Raw genomic sequence first — 18,508 nt, 5'->3', positions numbered from 1 at the left:
AAATTGCAAAGTAAATTTCAAATAATTCAATACCTTAGGAATTACTAAAACTATCCTGATGGTCATCAAACTCTAATATTATGCCCCAAAGCATAAAATGTTTGAATTAGTAATAGAGCAAAAAAAAAATTGGCCAATTTCGTTATCAATCTCATGGGCCATCATCGAGAGTGACAAGCAATGTTATAGGTTATCCAATGTTCCAGATAAATATTATGCTCAAAATCATTATTACAAAGTAAGGTAAATAATGGATAAAAATTATCATATTGGAGAGAGGATAGTCAATTTAATAATTTCGGAAGCAATATGGCTGGGTGTTGATCATCTCATTTATAATATGCCCATAAATGGTATAAGTTACCCTAAGCACCATATTGGCATAAATTAGTTGCTAAAGATAAAAAATGCTATATTTAGTCAAAGAAGTGGATGACTTTGTTATCATACATTCCATAATACATCGCATATTTTACACAGGCGTACAAACAGCCGTGAATGGTTATGAACAACAATTCGCAGATAGTAAGCTCTACAAACAATTTTCACATAAAAATGAAGTTTCTTCACTTTTATTTCCCTTCAAATAGCTTACATTTTATGTTTGTCAGAAAGCTATTTAACCAACTGGTGAACCAATATGGAGAAACAATACATAGTTAAAACACAGATTTCAAAACAAGACAGAAATAGTAATTATATCTAAGGTAGTCAAGTGAATGCTGTAACTCATCACAAATTTTCAAAATCCTAAACGTTTTGTATACATGTATATATTTGTGGCCAGAAAATACCCAGACAATAATATTTTTAGAGAGCAATGCATTTACAGGGTAATAATTTTAAATTATGAGTTTGAATGTAACTGTCATAAACATGCATTTTGCAAAGAAATTTTCTCTACCCTGATTAAGCACTCTACATTATACAGATTCTAATTGCTCACATTGTATATACTTTCTAAAATAAGTGGTTCAAGTACAAATCATCATCACTTTATAGATTTCAATACCAATGAAATCATTTCACCTTACTTGACTATTGAATTTCATCATTGTTAATTAAAGAACACAATTTAATGACCATTTGTATGACTATGAACAAAACTCTATATCACTAATTGTCTAGCAGATTTTGATATTCATTTGCTAAATCAATTTCATCTTCAATATCTTCTTTTATTTCAATGACTTTCACAGGGTTAAGTTTCTTCCGTCTTGCCTGCTTCTCGGCCTCTGTCAATCTGTCAAGATTTTCAGGCAGCTGCAAGAGAAATATTGAATAAATAAATCCACAGCCATTATTTTTTATTTAAAGGCTTTATCCCATACATACATTTTATAAAGCAACTTGCTCATATTTATAAGACCAGATATCGTAAAAAAGACTGAGTGAAATAAGAACAAAATACTGTTTGGAGAAATATCCAAAAGAACTGTTACGATGATAAAACATCATCAAAAGATCAAATTAGACCTTTATTATTAAGAATTATTTAAAAAGGTGACAAGTATGCACTATTTTGCCAAAGAGCATTAGTAACACTATAAAAAAAATAATAAAAAAATCTATAGCCATTTTTTCTACAGGTTTTGTATCATATGAAAACTTCTCTTCAAGCAACTTGTTCACATTTTATAGGACAAGACATCGTAAAACATACTTTGAAATGTTGACAAAATACTTGTTATGATGATTAAATGTCATGAAAAGTTTCAATTAAACCTTTATTATTCAGAATTATTTAAAAATGTGACCGGTATAATTAACCTGGCCAAAAAGCATCAGAAACACTATTAAGAATTGAATAGTTTTAGGCTTGGATTTACTAACTTCAGTTCATTTGATTTTGAGTATCTTCCAATGCTGTTAGATGTTTGTTCATAAAAGTGGAGGAAATACCTCAATTTCAACAAAATTTAAATAAATTGTTACAGTGATTCTTAGAATCTGTGAGCAATTTCCTTTGAAATATAAAATTTTGCATTTTTGTCAGGAAAGAAATTTTGTTTGTCAATCTGAATTCCCAGCCTTATTTCCCCTATATTTCACAAATTTTTCGACAATGGACTCAATCATGAAATATATTAGCTTTCACCCAGCTGCCTGCTGAAGTAGATTAATACAAACCAACATCACTTTCATAAATTTACCTTTAAAATGGCTCTTGGTATTTTGTATTGTATATTTATAGTTGAGCCATCTGGTTGAACTAGAAGAACTGGGTATGTCCTCATAAAGTGTTTCCTCTGAGTCTTTGTGATGGCAGCCATGTGACAATTTTGTCTATAACAGGTCAAGTTTGAATTGCTACTGATTTTGGTCACAAACAACGGTCTCACCAGGCATGTTAGGGGTGAAGATACACTGAAATAAAAAGTAAAAGAAAATATTAACATAACTCATTAGACTTATATCTAACTTATCTATTGGGATATACAGATAAATGTGCATCATAGTTATATGTTTACCATTGATGCCAAAATATATTGGTCACCTTAGCCAGTACTTTTGGGGAAGTCAGACTACTTTAAGGTTGGAGACTATATTTGTTGAGAGAACAGGGGTTTCAATAAGACCCAAAATCAGGATGTTTTTTAAATGCCATGTCTGATTTTCAGGAATTTTCATAGAATTTGTAGGTAAAGTAGCGCGTTTGATGCACAGTTCAAAATGTTTATGTTTATTGTTTATATTCAACCATAACATGAGTCTTGCGTAGGGCTGCATGGGGAAGGGAGTGGGGGGTTGGGGTCCACCATGATTTTCAGACTTGTACAAAATGTTGTTGCTTTTTCACAAAATTTAGAAGGGTGTGTTTAAATATCAAAATTAAAATTTGTCTTTTTTTCTGTGGTAATATGACTGTGCTTGTCTGGAGTCTTCTTTAGTGCAATGTCTCATTTTTCTCCTAAAATTTATGTAAAATAAAAAAAACAGTCAGTTAAGCATTTGAAACCATTATACTGGCGTAAATACACAAAGTAAATATGTAGGGGACGAATTTTAGTTGGTACGATTGTAATTGGGTACGAATGTTACATTATGCCTGGCTGTTATTCAATTGTCTTTGGTAAAGTTATGCTTAATATTTTGATGTTTTAGAATAAAATGACAATAAAAATCACTGCCCTTGCTTGAAGAAACACTTAATTATAATGCATAGAACATTGATAAAATAACTCCGAAAATTGTTCCGACAAAATGGCGGTTTCGGCGAATTTTGACATGATCGTAGACGTGATAGGTAAACGTGACATAAGCATCAAAATATTTTTGGGGGGTTACAAAGAAATGTTTATCATGAATATTTTACAAATACACTTTCAAAACATTTAGTGATAAATTGATGTATTTGATTGTGTTTGCGCCAGCTTTCCTATGTCTACAAATCGGCAGTGACCGTCTGCTTCAAGTCAACAATATTTAAAATAGCGAGTCTTGTCTGTACAATACAATTATCAATTATTTTACAAGGTTTAATAGTGTTTGACAACATTTTTCAACATCCCTTAGCATTTTCTTTAGCATTTTACGAACTTTTATCTTTGAATGAACGAGTTCTCACTGTATATTCTGATTGGATGACATTCAATAGGTCCGCCTACTGGCGATGTTTCACTAATTGGCTCTTCCTAATTATCGGATTAGAAGATGGCTGTTTGTGAATACACAGGTCGTCTGCTCAATACACACAATAAGCTGCCATAAATTATGACACGTACAAGGCAAGGCATTTAGGCAGTCAATGGTGTACAGAATATGAAAACGTCTGGTCTCATTAAAAGAGGCGTACAAGGCTATTAAATGGAATTTTAAAAACGCCCGGGGTCAAATTCTGGGACGTTTTTGGCGATTTTCCGGACTTATAATACGCCTACGTCTGCTTATTGAAACCCCTGAGAGAAGTAATTACGAAGTTAAAAAAGTTACACTGGTCAAACTAATGCATGATCGTTTAAAATAATCAAATTATTTTCTTAATTGCTGTTTATTAAACTTATAGTGTACTCTAATCGAGTTTGGAAATAGGCTTTTCTTAATCTATCATGCTGGTCACTACCTAGACCTGTAGAATAAATGTAAAATCTTCCAGCGTTTTTTAAAAGGATTCAGACAAAAAAAATGTTTGTTTAGGTAACCTGACCCCACTTAATAAAAGCCACCTCCCTAATAAACATTTTCAAAATAATAATAATCAATGGCCCCTACACAATTTTGTTTTAACATAAGCTGTCATGTATTTTTGACAGGGAATAAATATATAAGTGACATTTGCAAGAAATAGTGCTAGTATATTTGGAAAAAGAATCCCTACCTTCCAAACCTCATAATTTTGGGTTGTTACCCTATTTTTAAAAAAAAAAAATTAAAATGACTCTTCACCAAAGAATAAATCATATTGTCCGTAAAATGTGAAGCCAGACAGGGGCTTGCACCCAGGACAACTCAATGGCAGGGCAAGTACTTTACAGGCTAGTTAGCTACTAGACTGCTAACGCACATTCTCAACACCTGTTTAGTTAACCATACTGTGACCTGTCTTTTTTGTGAATGCCTACCAAACAATAGGCCTGGACAATATCAGCTTATTTCGCACATAAACAACACTTGAAGAAAAAAAACTGTCTGCACTTCTTGAGCTTTATATGCACGCCACAATTAAAGTAAAGAAAGCAAGAAGATAAAGGTAAGGATTGTAAGAGCTATGGTGTCTTTGAACTATATATAAATAACAATAAATATTATAAATCCGGATTTAATTATTTTCTCGTCGCGAAAATATATGGCAATTGATTAGTTACAGCGATATTCATCAAGTTCAAATACAAGAATGATTTTTTAAGTAAAACAAGCATATTTTGAGCATTGTCCTCTTTAAGAATGTTCATAAATGACAAAAATTCATTATAAATCACCAAAAAAAGGTAACAACCTTGAAATTCTTATGGACGCCGCCATTTTGTCGCTTGCGTGATTATTATTATTATTTGATATAGAATATTTATGTTTGTCTTGTTCAAGATAATTATCAATACCAAAATAATAATTTAAGGTAGGGTTTACGATTTATTTTATATTCCGTTCGTTTAGATATTTCTTCAAAACAATTGTTATCATACCGCCTATGTTCTAGAAATCACGTGATTTATCATGTGACACACATCCGACAGATGACCAAAACAACTACGAAGTGTAACAAAGAAGTTCTAACATGTCTGGCAAAATGTGGTCATATAGAATTTTTACTCTCGTGGTTGTTCTATATACAGGTAAGATTTTGACAACTGTGCTGAACTCTTCCTGCCTATTTTTTTCGAAAAGTCAATAATTTATCATAAAATTTTAGGGTAGAAACCATTAAATTTAAAAAGGAAAGTATTTATTTGGGACATTCAGACATTGGTTTTTGACTATCTTTGTTGTTTTTGTTAACACTAACGTTTAAAGTAAAAGGGTCATTCTTACAGATGAAAGGGTCTTTCTGTGAGATAGAATACTTGATTATAGAGCAATACATGGGGAGAGGAAATTAACTGGATTTGGGTTAAAGATATGTTGTTATTTAAATCATATTTTTCATCACCTTATAATAATTGCTATCTTAACAAGATGCTGTAATACACCAATAAACGTAAGCATGCATGTTATAATTAGTTCCAACTTCCTGCGTTGAAATGTTCTTAGGAAGTCTGCTGAAATATTCTTCTTTAAAAATATATTCATATATGAAATCTGTCACAAGTCGTCATATAATCTGTACATAGTTTTAATCAAATCATCCACGAAATATGCAAGTAAACAAGCCCGTGTTTCACCTGTTCTAGTAATGAGTTTAGCAATAGTTTTAGTTATTGTGTCTGATCTTCCATACTTTGTATTGTTGTCAGTCTGTCAGTTTACTTTGATAAGTTCTCAATAATATCCTTAGAGCACACTTTTGTTTCTGATTAGTGAACATCTATGCATAACAAGAACATCAAAGAAACAAAACAGGGTTGACTTTGTTATATATTTTTTTCCAGCATGGGCATCACACATCAGCCTTCACTTCTCAGAGGACGATATACAGGTCATGGTTGGAAAAACATCAAACATCAGCCTCACTTCAAAGTATGGATCTTCATTTTTGTACCTATAAAGATTTATACTTCTGGGGCATTGTTTCTGAACAGTTTTAAGTCTGAGTTCAGACTCAAAATCTTCATTTTATTGTAACTTTCTTTCTAGTTAAGTGTTGATGATGAAATGTGCTGAATGTTATTACTATTTGAAGCTGATTTTTTTTATCTTTGTAAAAGGAATGGAATAAAGAAGATTCTTTATAATTTCATAAAAGTTATTTTCTGGGTGTGGAGACTGAACTCAGACTAGAGACTGTTCGTAATCACAGCCCCAGATCTGTAGTAGTCATTTAATGACTGTTCCTACCGACATTCCCGCAAGGCATTGAATTTATTTTGATTTTGAAGGTACAATATATTTTTTTTTAAATCAAATCAAAGATATATTGTTAATTATATTGATAAAACCGGGATATAAAGTTTGTGACTCATTCTGAAATCAAGATTGAAAGCTTTCAGCTTCAGTCAATTGTTTTGATGGGCTTTTTGCTGGACATTTGCAAACAAATAGTAAGAAGTACATTGAAAAGGATTAAACCTGGTAAATGACTTTGGGAACAATTTCAACAGGGATCTTAGCCCCTAAACCATGCATCAATTCCTTAAAATCAAACTAATTTTTTCAGAATTTTCAGGCTAAGGATATGGGGTTTTTACTCATCTATGGTAACAATAAAATTTGCGTAAAAATTTGTTTGGTGTATTGTACGAAGTTGTCTTGCTGTTCTTTAGTTTGTAGAATGATGTATCTGCAGGAATAATTTTGAAATTGGATTATAAAAACTAAATACGGTAATCAGATGTTTTCATCCTTTCTTACAGTGGGAGTTTTGAAAGCAAGGGTTTGCTAGCATTCACCTTCCAGATAGGAAATGGAGACCCAGAGTTGACAGAAGGAAAGGACAACTACATAAAACCTTTACCAAACATCTCTTTGGTGGATGGCAAAGCGCTGAACGCAAATGTATCTTTGTCGGCTCTCAACCCCGGCCATCTTATTCTTGGTCTGAAGGACTACAATAATGAATCAGAGATCACAGAGTAAGTAAGACATGCTTTTTTTTCACCTGCATATTAAACATAGTATTAAGAGTTTTTAGCTAACCTTCTCATCAATTTTCATCTGACTATATCGTATCCTAGCATATCATCTACAGTAAGTTCAGTACCGGTAATGTATCTATCATTAAGGCTATCAATATGTTGGCTCACCAATATAGTAACAGTTCACTGCGACTTCTGTTGTATAAATCAGTTAAGTCACACCCCTTGAGCATCAAAATTCTAGGAAGGTAAAATTTGACCAATCTCCTATCTGTGGGAAATGCACTTCTTGTATATAGTGTTTGTATTGGTTTTGATCTTAGGACTAATTTTTGTCTCAGATATACATGCTTAACATTTTGCTGAAACTAAAACTAACATATTTAATATTGAATATATTACCAGAGTAAGCATGTCATTTTTGTATATAATTATGTAGATTCAATATAAAAGCAACTTTTTCTCTGCTTGTAATTATTTTATCATACAACTTTATTATTTATTTGTCTTGCTCAGCCTTGGGAAGGTGTTTGTCCGTATTGACGTGGTCAACAGCAAACTTCTTGTCACAATCAATGCCATCATTGGCTGGGTCTACTTTGTTGCCTGGTCCATATCATTCTACCCTCAAGTCTACGTCAACTTCTCCAGGAAAAGGTAAAAGACTCTTATTTCTTACTATATAAAGATATTTCATGGGACAGACTCAACCTGACTTAAATACTTGAATTCCTTGCTTGTGCAAGGCATATTAAGGATTTGATTTTCTTTAGATTGGGACAGACAGTGTGACTAAGAAATCATTTAAGAAAAGTAGCCAAATTTCCTATTGAAGTTATAAAATGAAAATAGTTTATCTTGGTTATCATTAAGATGGTTTACTTTGAATCAGAGAATATTGCACAAATTAAATCAACACAAAAATAGTGGACTAAACTTGTTCCTGTTTGTTAAGAGACTGAAGATTGATCAAGAAATTGGAGCCTGGATATAAAAACTGTACCTAAACCCCCTCTTCAAAGCCTATTCTGACATATCAATACTGAAATGTACCAGACTATGACTTATTTTTTCACAACACATACCCTTCTACTTAACTATTGCTGCCAAAGTTATGAGCCTTATAACTCTAAATCAGCACAGACACGGTATAATTGATTCATTCAACTGACGACCATTACATGTTCATGCATCAAATGTAATGAAACTTAGGTCAAAATTTGTTATCCAATGATGACTTTGAATAGAAGCATTACATTTCAGAGCATGTAGGCTATTTCGTGACATTGAGCCACTGTGGCTTCACTCTTTAAATATGGAATCTTTGAGTATATATGTTAGAAATTGGGTAAAAAATGCAGGACTTATAGTTATTTTTTATAAAATCAATACATCATATTGATCAATGTATCATTAGTTGTCATTTATTCAATGAGAGTAGAAACCTCATTGGCAATTATTCCATTGAAATTGCGAATAAAACATTATACATTGAAAGCATCAACATAACTGGCATAAAAAATACAAGATTTTATCATTTCACTAATACTAGGCCAGTCTCAGCATGTACAAGTATATACTGTTGTATTTCAGTGTTGTGGGTCTGAACTTTGACTTTCTTCTCTACAACATCACAGGCTTTCTGGCGTATGGCTTCTTCAATGTTGGCATGTTCTGGGTCCCCTCCGTCAAGGTATAATACAGCTTGCACATAAGTTCAAGCTTCTTGGACACTTCCTCACTTGAACAGCTCCATTGAAGTATTAAACTGAAGCTCTCTGCAACTCGACACATTCAAGACAAGATTCTGGCCATGCTCGTTATTTAAATATACAGTGTATTTTACATCAAAAACACATTACCTGGAATGATAAATATGTAACCTAGGCATGCTGTGCTAACAACTTTTTATAAAAGCAAATGAGTTTTTCCAGAGAGTTTCAATCCATGTCAACTCGCCATTGTAGTAATTTTAACTACTGCGTAGGTTTTATAACTTTATTTAGTTCAGGTGTTATTTTGTGGAACAGACAAAATTAGAGGTTTTAGTATTTGCGTAAAAGGCAGTGTGAGGGGACCTTGTCATATTTAAACTTTTATAACCTGTTGTCATAGTAAATCATAAGCAAATTTGGGGCACCGGTTATAAAATTGGCATGAAGTTTCATGCATGAGTAATTTGCTGTGTTAGAGATAGAGTCAAATCAGATTAGATCAGAAATCAGTAGAGTTTGTAAGCTTTGTAGTTCTCATTATTTTTCTGTTTAGTATCAACTTTGCCAGAAAGTAATGCATTTAACATTAAATTGCAGTTTTGCAATATTTTTTTCTTCAAGTACTGAAAAGAATGGACTGTGTGCATACATTAAATAATCTTCAAGCTGTTGCATTGACATTCTATCTCAAACCAGTATGATAATTATGAAATATTGATAAACTTGCAAGAACATTCATTGTAGTAGCTTACATGTTTTCCAATTTTAGGATGAGTACAAGCACCAGCACCCACGAGGCATCAACCCTGTACAACTGAATGATGTGATATTCACTCTCCATGCTATAGCCGTTACAATCATCACAATCATACAGTGCTTGATATATGATGTAAGCAAGTCATCAGAATTATACATTGTTATGTTTGTGAGTTAAGCAAATCATCACAATTATACCGGTCCTCATCTATGAGGTAAGTAATTCATCACAATCAAATGGAGCTTGATCTATGAGGTAAGTAACTCATCACACTCATAAGGAGCTTGATCTATGAGTTAAGTAACTCATAGCACTCATACGGAGCTTGATCTATGAGGTAAGTAACTCATCACACTAATATGGAGGTTGATCTATGAGGTTAGTAACTCATCACACTAATATGGAGCTTAACCTATGAGGTAAGTAACTCATCACACTCAAACGGAGCTTCATCTATGAGGTAAGTTACTCATCACACTCATACGGAGCTTGATCTATGAGGTAAGTAACTCATCACACTCATACAGAGCTTCATCTATGAGGAAAGCATACAGGGATTTTTCTATGAGGTAAGCATTTTGCAATTCATTATACATGTACAATCATGATACAAGCCAATGTCAGAATATAATATCGTATATGTCATAAGTCTGCATGCTGTTGAATTTGCCTCTAAATGGACATGTGTTTTAAAATTCATGAATATTTAAATATGATAGACAAGTTACCTTGATTCTTAAACTCTGGTACATCATGTTAGATTTATGCTGTCTTGTGCATGGATCTAAACCTGAACGCAGACTTTTTAAAAACAAGTTATTAAAAAAGTAGCTTAAAATGAGATTTCCCGAAATTGAATAATTGATTGACTTTGTTTAGTTGATTATGTTTGATCATTTTTCTGTTGTTTTTTCTGCAATGTCTAGAGTGGAGGTCAGAAGGTGTCCAAAATATCTATGGTGCTGGTGATAGGATCGTGGCTGTTTGCTGGCATTTCATTGGTTGTCACACTCTTACACAAGATCACATGGCTTACATACCTGTACTACTTCTCATACATAAAGCTTGGTGTCACACTCATCAAATATATGCCTCAGGTATAGGAGTTCTGTTTTCAATGTCATAATATAATGATGTTTAAAGATGCTATGAAAATTTTTCTTTTTTCGTGTATAGCATAAAGAAGTGAAGTCTTTTTGCAAGTTGTGATTTCCAGGTGCCAAAAAGAGATTACCATAAAGGGTTTACAGGGCACTATAAAGTTAGGAAGAAAATAAGATTGCAATATGATTTTCAGTAGTTCTGTTGAATCTATTTATAGATATGTGGTCCATGTCTTGAATACAAATTGTTAATCTTCTATTGCAGGCATACATGAATTTCCGTCGTAAGAGTACCGATGGCTGGAGCATTGGCAATGTGTTACTGGACTTCACTGGTGGATCACTGAGTCTGCTACAGATGTTCCTTCTCTCTTACAATAGTGGTAATGGCTTAAACAGAAATAAGGAGATTTTAAAATAAGTCAGTTATAAGTATTTTTTTTACCAAAGGTGTATGGTCTATGGCTTCTTTGAGCTGATCATACTTTCGTTTGATATTTAAAAGTGTTAATATTTATTATGAGAAGGTTGTTTTACATGTGACCAGACTGGTTTAACATGTGAGTAGGCTATTCTACATGTGACCCAAATGGTTTTAAATGTGACCAGACTGGTTTTACAAGTGAGCAGGCTGATTTTAGATGTGACCAGACTGTTTTTGCATGTAAGCAGTCTGATTTTACATGTGACCAGACTGGTTTTACATGTTAGTAGACTGGATTTTCATGTGACCAGACTGGTTTTACATGTGAGCAGGCTGATTTAACATGTGACTAGACTTGATTAACATCTGATTAGACTGATGACTTTATATTTGAGCAGGCTGATTTCACATGTGAGCAGGCTGTTTTTACATGTGACCAGAATGGTTTTACATCTGAGCAGACTGTTTTACATGTGACCAGAATGTTTTTACACATGACTAGACTGGTTTACATGTGAGCAGGCTATTTTTACATGTGACCAGCCTGGTTTTACATGTGAGCAGACTGTTTTACATGTGACCAAACTGGTTTTACATGTGACCAGACTGTTTTTACACATGACTAGACTGGTTTACATGTGACCAGGCTATTTTTACATGCAACCAGACTGACTAGACTGGTTTACATGTGAGCATGCTATTTTTACATGTAACCAGACTGTTTTTACATGTGACCAGACTGTTTATGCATGTGACATGTTTTTCTGCTTTAGAATTGGAATTTATTTGAACTGTGGTTTCAAAAAGAACTCAAAATGGCATAAACAACAAATTCAGAATCAAAATTACACTTTCCCCATGCTTACATTTCATCTTCAGCAACAATTACTCAATGATTATGTTTCCTTATAAATCAGAGATGATAAAAACAGCCATACTATGTCATTTCTGTTTCAGATGACTGGGGATCGATATTTGGTGACCCGACAAAATTTGGATTAGGGTTTTTCTCCATTCTGTTTGACATTCTGTTCATTATTCAACACTACTGTCTGTACCGGAACAATGAGTCCTTCGATTCACTGATTGATGATATCATCGAGGAAAGAGAAGTACTCATCAATGCTGATTCGGAACACAGAAATTACTCGGGAATAGGTTAGGTGTGCAATACTTTTTAGACTCATGCATATACATGTATATATATATATATATATACTTTTTATGCCCCCACAAAGTGGCGGCATATAGGGTTGCCCTTGTCCGTACGTACGTCCGTACGTACGTCCCGAAGATTGTTTCCGATCTAATTCTTGAAAACCGTTTGTCCAATCCTCACCAAACTTTAAACACATGTTTGTGACCATAATATCTTGATCAAGTTCGATAGTCATGGAAATCGCTTTAGTCATTTAGGAGTTACGGCCCTTTTTTGCCAAAAATACTTCAAAAATATATGTTTCCAATCTAATTCTTGAAAAGTATGTGTCCAATCCTCACCAAACTTTACATACATGATTGTGACCATAATATCTTGATCAAGTACGATAGCCATGGAAATCGCTTTTGTCATTTAGGAGTTACGGCCCTTTATTTGCAAAAAAAGACTTGAAAAATACGTCCCGAAGATTGTTTCCGATCTAATTCTTGAAAACTGTTTGTCCAATCCTCACCAAACTTTAAACACATGTTTGTGACCATAATATCTTGATCAAGTTCGATAGTCATGGAAATCGCTTTAGTCATTTAGGAGTTACGGCCCTTTTTTGCCAAAAATACTTCAAAAATCATTATGGCTTATTTTCTGTGACAAAAAAACGAAGTGGGGGCATCCGTGTCCTATGGACACATTTCTAGTCATTTTTAGTTCGACTATTTGAAGAATATGGAGAGCTATACTACTCACCCAAGCTTCGGCGTCGGCATCACACCTTGGTTAAGGTTTTGCGTGCAAGCACACATAGGTTAATATCTCAGCAACTACTTGAGGTATTGCATTGAGACTTGATACAATGGTACTCAACCATCCAACCTACTTAATTTACCAAGTTAGATAACTCTACTTTGCATTTAATTCAAATAATAGGACTTTATTATTCAACTTAGATATTCTGGCTAAGGTTTTGCGTGCAAGCACACATAGGTTAATATCTCAGCAACTACTTGAGATATTGCATTGAGACTTGATACAATGGCACTCAACCATCCAACCTACTTAATTAACCAAATTAAATAACTCTAGTTTCATTTAATGCAAATAATTGCCCTTTATTATTCCACATAGAAATTCTGGTTAAGGTTTGGTGTGTAAGCACACATAGGTTAATTTCTCAGCAACTACTTGATGTATTGCATTGAGACTTTATAGAATGGTATTTAACCACTCAACATAATCGAATAACTAAGACATATTTAACTGTATTTTGCTAATAATTGCCCTTAATTATTAGACTTAAAAATTCTGGTTGAAATTTTCCATGTAACCACATTTATGTTAATATCTCACCACATCAGAATTGCATTGAAATTTAATCTAACAGTGATCCATGCATGTTTCACCAAAACTCTTCAATCCTTACACTGAAAAGCGGCGGAATAGTCGAGCGCGCTGTCTCTGTGACAGCTCTTGTTAATAATGTTATACTGGTACTTTCCTTGGGAACAATGTAGGTCTGCTCTGTTTTTGTGTCCCATAATGACATTATTCTTCTAAAGATATATAAAACACAGTATTTTTTACATTAAAAAGCTGTGATTTTCTCCTCTTGCATCAACTTGAAGCATCCATTTAACTTTGTTGCATTTATTGCTTAATCCTACTCTTGTCTCGAGATCCCATATATTAATAAAATTACTTTTCATTATGATAAATTATTGACTTTTGATCTTCATATTTCAGATAATGGTATACAGTGAATGCAAGGCAGTTGAAGTGTGACAATTAGTGAGGGGTGGGTTTTTTGCAGTGTGGCAATCAGAGAGGGGGGTGGGGGGTCTGGAGTTGTTTTTACAAAGTTGTGATATAAGCATCATTTCTGGTGTTTAAACTTTAAAATAATGATCAAAGATTGTTTTCGTTGTGTTGTTAAGTGTTTTTATAAAATCAATTATGTGATAAACAATGACAGTTCAACCCTTCTAAAGTACCATGGAATAATTGACCTACAAATACTTGTTTAAATATTTTTTGAGTGATTTATTGTCAAGTTTGTGATAATGGTGAGATTCCAACCTACAGCTCATTACTCTCTGTGCTTTGTAGTTAAAAGCACTATCACCTTAGCTATAGAGGATTATGCAACTCAAGCTAGAAAATTTGACGGAAATGACCTATAAAGCTGTTGGGGTTTTCGTACAACAAATTTGGTTTTTAATTTTTTTATTTTATAATGATTGTGAAACAAGTTGTTACAACATTATATTTATAACTCTCGTTGGCACAATGTAACGCGAGAGTGTGGTCTTGTGTTGTTGGGGAAACTGATGTACTGTACCCGAAGAAAACCCTTTTGTCCGCCTTGGTGACCACAAATCAAACTCAAATATGCCTATGCCAGGAATTGAACTCAGGGGCCCTTGGTGAGAAGGGCCAACCACTACACACACTGGACAACTATACAAAACAAATGTCAGCAACTGTTTCTTCAATGCAATGTACATTTAAGTATATGTATATTCATTATCCAAGATATTACAAAGGTGCAGTTGTATTGTGATACTGTTGACATAGTCAGAAAGCATTATTTTTTCAAATAAGGCATGCTGGCATCATTTTATTCAAATAAGGCATGCTGTCATCATTCTATTCAAATAAGGCATGCTGGCATTATTCTATTCAAATAAGGCATGCTGGCATCATTCTATTCAAATAAGGCATGCTGTCATCATTCTATTCAAATAAGGCATGCTGGCATCATTCTATTCAAATAAGGCATGCTGGCATCATTCTATTCAAATAAAGCATGCTGGCATCATTATATTCAAATAAGGCCTGCTGCCATCATTTTATTCAAATAAGGCCTGCTGGCATCATTCTATTCAAATAAGGCCTGCTGCCATCATTTTATTCAAATAAGGCATGCTGGCATCATTCTATTCAAATAAGGCATGCTGGCATCATTATATTCAAATAAGGCATGCTGGCATCATTTTATTCAAATAAGGCATGCTGGCATCATTCTATTCAAATAAGGCCTGCTGGCATCATTTTATTTATTCAAATAAGGCATGCTTGCATCATTATATTCAAATAAGGCCTGCTGCCATCATTTTATTCAAATAAGGCATGCTTGCATCATTATATTCAAATAAGGCATGCTGGCATCATTATATTCAAATAAGGCCTGCTGCCATCATTTTATTCAAATAAGGCCTGCTGCCATCATTTTATTCAAATAAGGCATGCTTGCATCATTATATTCAAATAAGGCATGCTGGCATCATTCTATTCAAATAAGGCATGCAGGCATCATTATATTCAAATAAGGCATGCTGGCATCATTCTATTCAAATAAGGCCTGCTGCCATCATTTTATTCAAATAAGGCATGCTTGCATCATTCTATTCAAATAAGGCATGCTTTAGCATAAAATTGCAGTCTTCCATTTGCCATTGTTTGTTCATGATTTCGTTGACATTTACTTGTACATTTGCTTCACTTACATAGTATTTTTTACTAACCACTAAATATGATAAGATTAAGTTAAATATTGCATAACTTTTTTTAAGCTCATGTTGCAAATGAAATTGAAATTTTATTAAAAACTCAAGAAGTCTATGTCTTACAACTAGTCAAATAGTTGATATATTATGAGATTTTGTTTGTCGTGTGAACTGTTACTTTTGTAATATTGTTTTTCACCAGTTGAGATTTTATATATTAAGTGTATACATGATTTGAATTGTACTTTGAACACAATATTTAACGTTGTTTGCTCTGCCACAACTATTTTATACTGCATGCACACTGTATGTAAAATATATTTTTTTTTGTTACTTGAAAGCTGCTTTGAAAACTTGAGATAAAAATTTGCAACTACATACATGGCATGTTTCACATAGATCCATCATTTAAAGCTGCACTCTTACAGATTGGCAGTTTTGACTTTTATTTTAATTTTGTCTCAGATTCATCTGATTTTGGCACCAAATTGTCATATAAGATAACTCACAAAAGAACAGATCTCAATTGTTTGGAAGACTGGTGAAATACTCATTTTTAGTACTCAGCCCTAGTAACACTTTTAGCCATAAAACATCAATTTTTGAGCTTAAAAATGAAAATGAGATCAGATCTTTTGTCAGTATTCATATATCATTGGTTTCCAGACATTTACCCAAAAATTATCTCATTCCAAAACAAAAAAAATCAAAAAGTTGTCAAAACGGTCAATCTGTGAGAGTGCAGCTTAAAGGGGTGTCAGTCAAAACAGTTGAACTTAAAAATACTAGTACAATATTATATCCCTTCTACTGGTGAAGTCGTCCTGCTGTGATACTTCCATCTTAATAACTATTTTCCAGGATAATCATCATTGCAGCCAATTTGTTTTAAACTTTTTAAGTGTTTGTTTTGGTCAAAGTTAGCCAAAATGCTTTTGTTCGGTCAATATCCATATCTTTTTAGTGAGTCAATCAGCCAAAAAATAACCTGTCTTCAACTAATCAAAGTTTTATACAAGTTGCTGTTAATTCATTGGTTAAAGTTAGCGTAAACGTTTTTTTATTGGCCAATATTGATCCAATAGCTATTATTAAGCAATCAAATTCTTTAAATATACAGACTTGCCAAAAAATAGCATTTAGACAGCTACCCGGTTATAAGTTTTATTTCAATGGCTGACGGTTTCCACTACAGGACCCCACTTAAATAAGGATCTCATATAACTTCAAAAATCTTAAAATCTGTAGGAATGTCATTAATGGCACTATCATAATTTTAACTTGCAACTAATATGTTTTTTGACACCAACCTCAGAATTGTTTAACTTGCCTCTCAATTAATTATTCATGCAGGGTACCAATTGTATGCTTTTTCTGGCTTATGTGCAATACATTATTTTATAAAAAAAATGCTGTGTTATTTTCTCTTGAAATCCATGAAGTTCCACATTAATGACACACCCAAGGGTTTTTATACAAACATCTGGATTTTCTTATCTAAATCCCACGAGGCGGAAATGTTCTGAGCATCGCTACCTTAAGATATAAATGGGCAGGGAAAGTCAAAAGTGTGTGTCACACCCATGACCCAGTTCCTAGCTCAAAGGTTAAGGTCAAACTTAACAGTTCAAAACACGCATGCAGCTTTTTGATAGCCAGGTGCCATATTCAATTAGCAAATTAGATTGAAATTAAAATTAAGATTAGAAACTACATGTAAGTGTTTTGAATGGCCTGTATATTTTAGCTGACTAATAGGCTGAATGGAATCACTTGAGGCATGTCTAAGGATAAGGATAAGATAAATATTGATATATTACTAACTATATATACTGGCCCAGGCTTAAACATCTGCCTCTTGACGATTTCAAACAACCTATTACAAATGTTTACGCTACTGGGACAAACTATGGACATTACCCTCCAAATCTTGGTTCAATGATAAAGCCACATGTGGACGCAACTCTGATGCATAGTATCCAAACTGTAACTGTCTTAGTCAGACAAGGTTCAATTTTTACACAACTATATTTTAGTTATTAATTGGTCATGTTGATCATGCAGGGGCCTAGTTCTTCGATTCATCACTTAATTGCAACATGTAACATGTAAAATCTGGTGGTTTGACATGCTCATTTCATCAAACCAGAAATATTGATTTTCAATTAACATTAAATCATATCATGACTACACTCAATAATTACTTACTTAGTTTATCAAAAGAATGCATTGGGTCCAGTTCCATGCATTTGTTTGTCCAGGAATACCATGTGGATGATAAATCTCTGGGTGAACACTTGTAAATATGTTTCCTGGGTGTGCGCAATTTGTTGTGCCTCAAAGTTGCTGCTTACCCTTATCCATTGCAAGGTTTGCCTCTTATTCCTACTTTATTTTGTTAAGTGTTGACTATTCATCAGAATAAATGTAGATGAAAGCGTTCCAACTTTATTTATATCTAGAGTGTATTAAGTTCCAATTCTATCTATTTCAAAGGCTACTTAGATCCAATTCTATCATAATCAAGTCCACTTCAAGTTCCAAATCGATCTGTACCAAGGGTATATTAAGTTCCATCTCTATCAGTACCATGAGCATATTAAATTCGCACACAATCAGTACCTAGATCTGTACCAAGAGTGTATTCCAAATTCCATCTCTAATTGTATCAAAGCAGA

At 33.4% G+C, this 18,508-nt stretch overlaps 2 protein-coding genes across 4 annotated transcripts; one reads left to right on the top strand and one right to left on the bottom strand.

The window, feature by feature from the left end:
- Positions 1-556: 556 nt before the first annotated feature.
- Positions 557-5,080, bottom strand: LOC128213285 (39S ribosomal protein L55, mitochondrial-like). Its single transcript, XM_052918886.1, has 3 exons — positions 4,937-5,080; positions 2,154-2,367; positions 557-1,263 (listed from the first exon to the last, which is right to left on the bottom strand). The coding sequence occupies exons 1-3, from the start codon at positions 4,960-4,962 to the stop codon at positions 1,117-1,119; spliced, it is 387 nt and encodes a 128-aa protein (XP_052774846.1). The 5' UTR covers positions 4,963-5,080; the 3' UTR covers positions 557-1,116.
- A 64-nt stretch (positions 5,081-5,144) lies between these two features.
- On the top strand, positions 5,145-16,943 carry LOC128213280 (cystinosin-like). 3 transcript variants are annotated; one of them, XM_052918877.1, is made up of 10 exons: positions 5,145-5,273; positions 6,027-6,114; positions 6,948-7,166; positions 7,686-7,826; positions 8,763-8,862; positions 9,654-9,773; positions 10,568-10,738; positions 11,010-11,127; positions 12,126-12,326; positions 14,068-16,943. In XM_052918877.1, exons 1-10 carry the CDS (start codon positions 5,216-5,218, stop codon positions 14,082-14,084), a joined length of 1,233 nt encoding a protein of 410 aa, XP_052774837.1. In that variant the 5' UTR covers positions 5,145-5,215; the 3' UTR covers positions 14,085-16,943. The 3 variants fall into 3 exon arrangements, with proteins under 3 accessions (XP_052774837.1, XP_052774838.1, XP_052774839.1); XM_052918878.1 differs by having other exon boundaries at positions 12,126-12,331; XM_052918879.1 differs by lacking the exon at positions 10,568-10,738.
- The last annotated feature ends 1,565 nt before the right edge of the window (positions 16,944-18,508 follow it).

This window comes from Mya arenaria, chromosome 13 (assembly GCF_026914265.1).
Source record: "Mya arenaria isolate MELC-2E11 chromosome 13, ASM2691426v1".
In the NCBI taxonomy this organism is placed as follows: Eukaryota; Metazoa; Mollusca; class Bivalvia; order Myida; family Myidae; genus Mya; species Mya arenaria.
This window is presented reverse-complemented; position numbering and strand designations above follow the sequence as displayed.

Bases quoted from the DNA above. Each gene is read 5' to 3' on its own strand.
- LOC128213285 (XM_052918886.1), bottom strand. From the start codon at position 4,962: ATGGCGGCGTCCATAAGAATTTCAAG. The intron at 2,368-4,936 runs GTTGTTACCTTT...TTTTTATTTCAG, and splicing joins GCGTCCATAAGAATTTCAAG to TGTATCTTCACCCCTAACAT. The intron at 1,264-2,153 runs GTAAATTTATGA...TTTCTCTTGCAG, and splicing joins TACCAAGAGCCATTTTAAAG to CTGCCTGAAAATCTTGACAG.
- LOC128213280 (XM_052918877.1), top strand. From the start codon at position 5,216: ATGTCTGGCAAAATGTGGTCATATAGAATTTTTACTCTCGTGGTTGTT. The intron at 5,274-6,026 runs GTAAGATTTTGA...ATTTTTTTCCAG, and splicing joins CGTGGTTGTTCTATATACAG to CATGGGCATCACACATCAGC. The intron at 8,863-9,653 runs GTATAATACAGC...TTCCAATTTTAG, and splicing joins TCTGGGTCCCCTCCGTCAAG to GATGAGTACAAGCACCAGCA.